General features: G+C 39.7%; 1 protein-coding gene across 1 annotated transcript in view; it reads right to left on the reverse strand.

The window, feature by feature from the left end:
• LOC145260576 (chymotrypsinogen A-like) overlaps window positions 1-9,047 on the reverse strand; it is a 71,714-nt gene that overhangs the window by 19,942 nt on the left and 42,725 nt on the right. The window contains exon 3 of the mRNA XM_080118855.1: window positions 7,369-7,465. Coding sequence (XP_079974981.1) covers window positions 7,369-7,465 — 97 coding nt within the window. The remainder of the gene's footprint in view (window positions 1-7,368; window positions 7,466-9,047) is intronic.

Raw genomic sequence — 9,047 nt, forward strand, 5'->3', positions numbered from 1 at the left:
TTTTAATTTAATTTACCATTTACCATTATATGTTTTTGTTTTGAAACAAAAATTTGGATTCTTTCGTTTCATATTTCCCTTCTGATAAATGTTTGTATACTTATTATTATTCAAATTATTGAAAAGAAATTGTTAAATTAAATTAAAATTTAAAACAGAGGAATTGTGTAAACGTTAGTTTAATGAAAATAATAAAACAGATTCTTAACTCTATCGAAAGTAGACTTTACAAAAATTCTAGCGACGAAAATATATTTAAGAAATCAAGCAACATTTAAAACACAGCTCTAAAAAATAGTGGGTAACATAATATCAAAATCAAATGCAAACTAAAAAGCACCAATAGTTATAATAAAAAATATATATATTTTAATTTGTTTTCTACACAAACAGTAATATGTTGCTATACATTCATGAGCATGTTTCGGTCAGCTGAACAAGAGACCTCTTCAGTCGATACAGCTTATACAAATAGTATATGTATCGCCTGAAGAGGTCTCTAATTGATATTAACTAGCTGACCGAAACGTGTTCATGAATGTAGCAACATATTACTGCTTATGTAAAATGGAATGGGTATGTTTGATCTGGTGGTTCATTAAAATTGTGGGGTCTGCATTTGCGCCTGGTCCACAAAGTATGGAAAAAAAATTAAATATTAAAACAAAACGTTTACAAGTGTTTTTGATATAGATGTACATAGGAATACTTTGATAAGTATGTTTTAACTTAAATAGGGATGGTATAATAAAATTGTGGGGTCTGCGTTCGCGCCTGGCCTTCATGGAATGGAAATGGGCACAAACTTTAATAAAGACTTTTCATATCTATCTGCGTAAGTATAATTTGATAATTATGTTTCAGTTTGAAGAAATATGGTATAATAAAATTATAGGGTGTTCGTTCGCACCTGACCTCCATAGAATGGAGGTATGTCACAAAGTTTAACAAGGTTTTTTTTAATATAGATCCACAGAATATTGTGATAATTGTTTCACTGTGAACAGGTATGGTATAATAAATTATGGGGTTTATCTATTTTATTTTTACTTTCATCATATTTTGCTTTGGTTTTGATACCCCCAAATTCGAAGCTATCTCTTTACAACCATTCCTTTTCATAAGCTATCATACTTTCATAAATCAGAGTCCATTTTCTGTAGGCTGTTTTTGAACCCAGTCAACGATAGGTACTTTTGCTAGTATATATATATATATATATATATATATATATATATATCGTTTATTCATTACCCACACAGCAGCAGCCGTATAGCGTAATGGTGAGAAACCTTGACCGTCATTTGGGTGGTCGGGTTTCGATCCTGGTTTGAGTGAGGTATTTGACTATCTAGCCGCACTGATGAGCTGTGAAACAGCGAAACAGTACTATATGTGGATCACTATATATATTTATATATATATATATATATATAGTGTGCCATCTTTTCAGTCAAGTGCTAATGCTGCTGTGTGCATGTACATGGCTCTTTAACTCATCTTCAGTCGTACATACACAAAACTTTCCTTCTTATAAGGGTGTTTGTATGTTAACACTACATCCTCGAATGTTGTATGAAGCCACTTTTTGATTGGCAGAATAGACCACAATTGTGACAACTTAGCATGTCGTGCTGTTGTAGCCTCCTTAGAAGATTGTCATTCTTGTCTTTGTGCGATTTCAGATGATTTAACATATCGAGGTTTTGACAAAAGGAATATATCACATACAGTGCACTTCAGTTCCTATATTTACTGACATTATATGTTCAGCTTGCTTTCTTAAAACACGCTTTAAGACAGCAACATCTCACGCCATTCTTCAAAATCCTTACATTTTTCTCTGGTGGGTTTTCTCCATAATGACCGATTTTTCGATTAGCTTCTCAGTTATTTACATTTTTAGTGATGAGAAACAACGCAATGGAGTTTCATTCTATATTAATAAACAACTTTATTTGTTATCTTCGTTAGCAGGGTGTGCAAGAGAGAAACAGATTAGTAGGTTGAAGTGTTCTTGTGTAGAGATAGATTTAATATCATGCCGGCTGGTTGAAAGAGAGAACAGTTCAGTTCCGTTTACATGTGTTTATAGGTAGTAGCCGTCGGTACAAAGGAAAGCGGTTAAAAGAGAAGGAAAGGGCAAGGTCTTCAGTGTATTAATGTGTTGGCGTGCGTGAGTGTGAGTTGTATGTTCTTTAACATCACAAAGAACGTTCGTGTGGATACAGCACGTGGAAATAAATGGTCGTTAGAAGGGGGCCATTGTTATCCTGTAATACTCGTGTTCTGCCTGGGGCCAAAACCCCCGGCGATATTTGCTGTTGGGCAGACCAGCGAGAAAGAGGATTAAAGGTTCGTGATTTCGCCTTTTATATACTCTGTCACGTGACAGAGATCTGGCCTGTGATTGGACAAGCCAGGAAGAAAATGGATTTCAAATCTCGTCGAGAGAATCAGCTGGGATGTAGCGGGTGTCGGCTGCTCCACATTCATCTCAAATAATTTCATGCTATGCTTTTTTACTCTTATCTATCTCACCATAAAACAATTGTTTATGGAGTCTTTTGTCCTCCATCCTAAAGCAAGTGTCCAGTCCAAATGCATCTGATTTGGGTTGATTTTCATTTCTATACTGGTACTATTTGGTCTTTCAAGAACTACAGTGGCAGGTGTGAGAGCCTTATAATTAATATTGAGTATTCTCCAAATATAACTTTGATAGAATCTTTCCAATAGCTTGAGGTGCCTTCTATATGTTGTTCAAGTCTCTGACCGATATAGCAGAGTAGTGATAACGAATGTTCCATAAATACTAAGCTTCGTTTTTTATGTGATTCCTTGATCTGAACATACACATTTCTCCAGTTTGACAAAAGCAGAACAGCATAAGCTATTCTGTGATTTATCCCCTCATCAAGCGTTCAGTCCCTACTTAGTGTACTACCAAGGTATGTAAAGGTTTCTGTAACTTCTTACCATCAACCAAGATGTTTGCTTCAACATATGACATTTCAATAGGAAAGGAATTCCTACAGCTGTGTACCTAGAAAACGGAGCTACTAAACCTGGGGGACGAAGTAGGGAATACGGACTCCAACTGAATTCAATGCGAAAAAAAAACAAAAAAAAAAACGATTTCGGTCGACACCGGTTTGACCTTGACCTTCACACACATCGCTTCTGTAAGCAATAAGAATGTTTTTTCTTTTTCTATTTTTTTGGTTTTTCATTTTGTTTTTATTAATATTTACACAACTTTAATTAAACTTTGGATTCATCATCATCAATAATAATAATAATAATAATAATAATAATAATAATAAGAAGAAGAAGAAGAAGAAGAAGAAGAAGAAGAAGAAGTTATATTATTTATTCATGATTAAGATTGATTTTTATGTAGAGTACGTTTATATATTTACAAAACCAAAATAATAATTAAAAAAAAAAAACACAAAAAACTGACATAATAATTGAGAATTTAGAACACTGATCTCTCCTGTTGGCGGTCTCGCTTGTTTATATTTCTGGTTTTATTATGCATAAAAATTGACCCAGTCTAGAAGGATTTCTCGTCCACTGAATTCTCACAGGAGAGATCAGTGTCCTGAATTCTCAATTATTACTTCGGTAAGGAAAATCCTGTTCCCCACAAAATGTTTGTAAATAATATAACTGGTGGTGGTGGTGGTGTTTTTTTTAATTTTTTACCATTTTCAAATTGTGTGATACCATCTTTGCACAACATACATTTATTTAAATGCATCTTGTTTAAATATGTTTTATTTCTCTTTATATTAAAAACTTATCTTGTATTTAGTTTTCCCTTGTAAGGAGGTAAACTAAATCGAACCCTTCATATACAACTATGCAAAAGACTACCGAACAACTGACAATGGAGTAGAGACATTGAGGTTATCTAGAGCTAAGTCAATCATCTTCTCTGGTGCATTACAATACTGATTCCCACAAATTTTGTATGTATTACAAAGACTTCAGCAAACCACATGTGTACGTCTCAAAGAACCAGAAAAATGGACAAAGAAAAGAGTATGGCGCTTCCTACTTATAAACTACCCATTAGTCGTATGTTCTACATAAAAATTTACTTTCTCCAGCAGATGCCCAAACAGAAGATTGCGGTGGAAGGACGGGAAGTTATGGCCCTGATTGACACTGGCTGCACCATTACCATGGTGCACACTACCCTGGTCGGAAGATGGAAAGGGAAGGGTGAAGTAGTGGCATTCGATGGGTCGCGAGTGAAGTGTCGAGGGAGGAAGACCGTCACTATTGATATTGCTGAACGTCGGATGAGGGTCCATGCAATTGTCACTGATCGCCTGGTGCCTGGCGTCCAAGCCATCATTGGAATGGATGTTATATGCCGCCTTGGAGGTGTTACCATCACATGTGACAACGTGAGGTTCGGACTAGCTGAGTGCGCGGTGACGGAGAAAGCCCCCAGAGGGATCAACAAGGCCGGGGAGGAAAGAAAATTGTCGATCAAAGATCAGGACTTCCAAGCCGAATTCGATGGAGAGTGGTGGACGGTGGAGTGGGCATGGAAACATCAAGCGCCATCGCTAACAAACAGGGTGGCGTGCTACACAAATTCGCTTAGAGGAGGGGCAAGAAAGGAGTTTGAGCAAGAAGTCGACCGATGGATTAAGGAGGGGATACTGATGCCTTGGACGGATGATGTGGAGTCGGGCATTTTGCCGTTGATGGCCGTTCTGCAAACAACTTAAGGGAAAGTAAGACCGGTCCTGGATTTCCGAGAGCTGAATGGCCATGTTAAGTGCCATACGGGAGGCGACACCGTAGATGTGTGCAGTGAGACCATTAGGGAATGGAGGCAGATGAATGGCGCATCTACGTTGGTAGATCTAAAATCTGCCTATTTGCAACTCCATGTTGCCAAGAAGCTCTGGAAATATCAGTTAGTCAAGTACAAAGGCAAAACCTACTGCCTTACGCGAGTGGGGTTCGGGTTAAATTCGGCACCCAAGATTATGTCAACTATCCTCAGGAAGATTCTGGAGACAATGGGAAAGGGAGATGGGGTAGTGAGCTCATACATAGACGACATTCTGGTGAATGAGACTGTGGTAACTGTCAAGGAGGTGATGGCTCATTTGAAGAGGTTCGGGTTGGTCGCCAAAGAGCCGGAAAAATTTGACGGAGGGGCTGCTTTGGGCCTAAAACTGAAACGAGGTGCATCAGGTGGCCTAGAGTTTCGCAGGGGAAACGAGATCCCACAACTGAAGCAGGAGCTCAACAGACGTGAACTTTTTTCCATATGCGGAAAGTTGATCGGATATTACTCCGTTGCTAGCTGGCTTAGATCAGCATGCAGCTACATAAAGAGACACGCCGAAGGACGAGGATGGAATGATAAGGTGGGAGAAAGAACGGTCGCCATGATGGAAGAGCTCCTGAAAGAAGCAGAACGGCAAGACCCAGTCCGGGGAACCTGGAACGTACCACGAACATTGGATGGAGTCGTGTGGTGCGATGCGAGCAGCATTGCAACGGGGGTCGTTTTGGAAATTGGAGGAGTAGTTGCAGAAGATGCAGCCTGGTTGAGGAAAAAGAATGACGTCAGCCACATCAATGTGGCGGAATTAGACACGACAATTAAAAAGGAGTCAATCTGGCCTTGAAATGGGGACTACGTGACATCTGCATCAAAACAGATTCTGCCACGGTGTTTGCTTGGCTAAAGTCTCTCATTTCAAGCGAAAGAAGGATAAAAACGAAAGGAGCTGCAGAGATGTTAGTGAAGCGCAGGCTTGGGGTGCTGGCTGAGCTGATGCAAGAGTTTTGTTTGAAGCTTCGCGTAGACATGGTGGCTTCTGAAAAGAACCGAGCAGATGCTCTCACGAGAGTGAAGAAGAGTTGGCTGTTGCCAAAGAAAGATGTTGTTGCTGCATCGGATCTAGATGATGTTGACGTGCGAGAACTGCACAATGTGCACCATATGGGGGTAGAGAGGACTTGGTACTTAGTGAAAAAAGTCGACCTGAGGATCACCAAGGAGCAAGTGAGGCAAGTGGTCACGACATGCGACAGATGTCAGTCAATTGATCCTGCTCCAAGCACGCATGAAGCTGGCCAATTGGAGGTGAGTGGGACCTGGGAGAGACTGACATGCGATGTCACCCATTACAGGGGTGGACTTTACCTGACCATGATTGACTGTAGGCCCGGGCGATTTGCCCTATGGAAGAAGCTACATGGAGGAACAGGCAATGAAATAGCGGCAATCCTTGATGAGGTGTTTTTGGAGCGAGGCTCCGTGGAAGAGTTGTTAACCGACAACGGGACTGCATTCAAGTCAGTAGCAGTGACAGAAGTACTGAAGAAATGGAAGATCCAACAATTTTTCAGAGCTGCCTACAGACCCAGTGGCAACAGGATCGTGGAGAGAAACCACCGCACCATAAAGGCAGTTGCGGAAAGAGGAGGCACCTCACCTGAGCAAGCCGTCTTCTGGTATAACATGTCGCCTAAACTGGGACAAGTACCAGAGACGGTCCCGCAACTGTCAACGTTTTCATATTCCTGGAGACATCCCAGGGTGGAGCCAGCAAGCCGAGAAGTAGAGGCCACAGGTACAATTAAACTTGGGGACGAGGTATGGGTGAAGCCACCGGGGGCGTGCTGCAGCACACAATGGAGTAGAGGTCGCGTGACTGGGAGGAGCAGTAGTAACAACATTGTGGTGGGAGGAGTCCCGAGGCACATTCTCGACGTCAGACCAGTTGAGGGTGAAGCCGTGGAGGGGAGTGTGCAGCCATAGGAGGAGGACAAGACACCTCAGAGGTCAAGTAGAGAGAGGCGACCGCCACAGTGGATGAGAGACTATGAAATGTAATCTTGAGATCAGGGAGGCATGTGGTTAGAAGCAAGAAAGATAAGTCTTACCGTGGGTGCTCAGCGAGTGAGTTCACGCGAAGAAAAGGAAGAACAAACATGGCGGCCAGCATTTTTATTTCGTCCGTTCTCACGTAATCTCGTGTGTGCATGAAGATGGAAACTATAAAACGATGTTCATTTCTCGGTACTGGCAGTTTATTCCCGATCAGGCAGGAGAGAAGGCAACGAGAGTAGAGACAGAGGACTGTAGCGATAATCTTTCTTGAACATTCCGTTTGTGTATTTGAGGTGAACCCCCCCCCCATTATACTTGATAGTTAACTCGTCACCGGAGGAAAATTTAGAATATCTGTGTTCTTTGTCAAACGATTGAAGCGTGAGCATGCCATGGTAACGCCTTCCTTCGACAATTTTAATAACTAAAACTTGGAACAAAAAATGCTAACACTATTCGATCTTTTTAATAATTTGCAAGACTATACTCACGATAAAATATTCAGCAACTCCAACTGTAACTTCTGATGAAGTTGGATTACTCAAGTTGTAGGCTCCCAGAATAACCCGTAAATATCTATTGTCCAGACTGCAATGAGCAAATAGAGACAATACAAATAAAATAGAAACAGCAACTCAATAACTGGTATAACTTTATGCAGAGATAACGTTATATTTATGTGTAGTCTAAAACGTTATTTTAAAAATTAATACAAACCAGTGGTGATGAGCGAACCCGAGACTTTCGGTTGCAGAACGGGGTCTGCTAATGGGCTACATCCATCCTGTCCACAGCGACGATTGGTCATGTGTTGCTGTGGTCGTGCTCGGTATCATTCTATCAATTCGACGGTGTTGCTCGGGATCGTGTTCTGTCAATTCGATGATGTCTCTTTGGCAGACATGAGTTCTGCCGGATGTGCGTTGGATTTTCATAATATCAACGTATTTAACCACATTATGTTTATCTGTTTGTATGTACAGGATTCACTCCTAAACTAATTGAATGATCATTATGAGTGTTTTGTAGCACAACTACTATACATGGTTATTATTTTTACATGAAGACATGTTTCATTAATTGTTATATATTTGATCCTTTCTTGTTTTCTAGCCTAAAACTTCCGGTTCCTTCCAGAGCAATCGTCAAAGGTTGGTATCAAGTAAAGAACATGTATTTTAAAGCGCTAAATGATTGTTTTAGCAAGAACCGTGTGATTGATTGTAATTTTAATAGAATACAAATATTAGCATTCAAAGCATTTTTAATATTTTCACGGTTATTAAATTAATTTTATTAATGGATGACCTTTTTAGTTTTTATGTATAGAGCTTCTGTAATTTCTGTTTCATGTTCTAATATAATCGCATTGTCTACAAGAATATTTCAAGGTTAAGTGTGGAGGAGAGCAAGAATAATTAGCTTTTAGATGTTGGGCTATTTTGCTGGTGTCAGATAAGTGCATAGTGAAACGGTTCGATCGAGTTGTGGTAGTTAAACCTACGTATGTTTTTCTTCATTGAGAGAGATACAGTCTTCCAAGACACATAAAAACTCATAAACTAGGTTTGTCTTATTTAAACCCCATGATCGAAGAAAAGAATTATTAGTACCAAGCAGGATCCGTTAACCGGCGTTGTCCGGTGAAAGACCCACTCCACCCCACCCCACCGCAAAACAAGTAAACTACGGTTATTGTTATTGTTGGCCACTGCCGTCCCTGAACAAATGCGGAAACTGGCGGCCGTGGCCGAAATAAAATAATCTGACTTGCTCTTACGATTAGTGCTGGTTTGGGGCGAAAACATGCAGGTACTGTTTGAATTAAAAAAAAAAAAGAAGCAGTTAATAGAAAGCGTAAATCAGTATGAATTAATAAAATTACGAAAAATGGTCCATTAGAAAAATAATGGAAAGTAAAAGAGAAGTTTAAGAAGTTAGAGATTTTCACTGTATATACATATATGTTTAGAAATGAGTGGTAGCAGTTCTTGCTGTTTCTGTTTGTTGTTCAAGTCTTCCTCTTCTATTAAATTCTTCAACCAAGAGTATGAAATTTAAATTTTCTAGACACTCCTCTGTTTATATTTCTTTTTTCTTTCTTTTAGTCTCGTTTCTCCTTTTTCATCCGTATTCCGCTTGTCTTTCCTTTTTTTTTTCTTTGCCTATT

Source organism: Euprymna scolopes, chromosome 36 (assembly GCF_053919585.1).
Source record: "Euprymna scolopes isolate OS-2025 chromosome 36, ASM5391958v1, whole genome shotgun sequence".
Lineage (NCBI taxonomy): Eukaryota > Metazoa > Mollusca > Cephalopoda > Sepiida > Sepiolidae > Euprymna > Euprymna scolopes.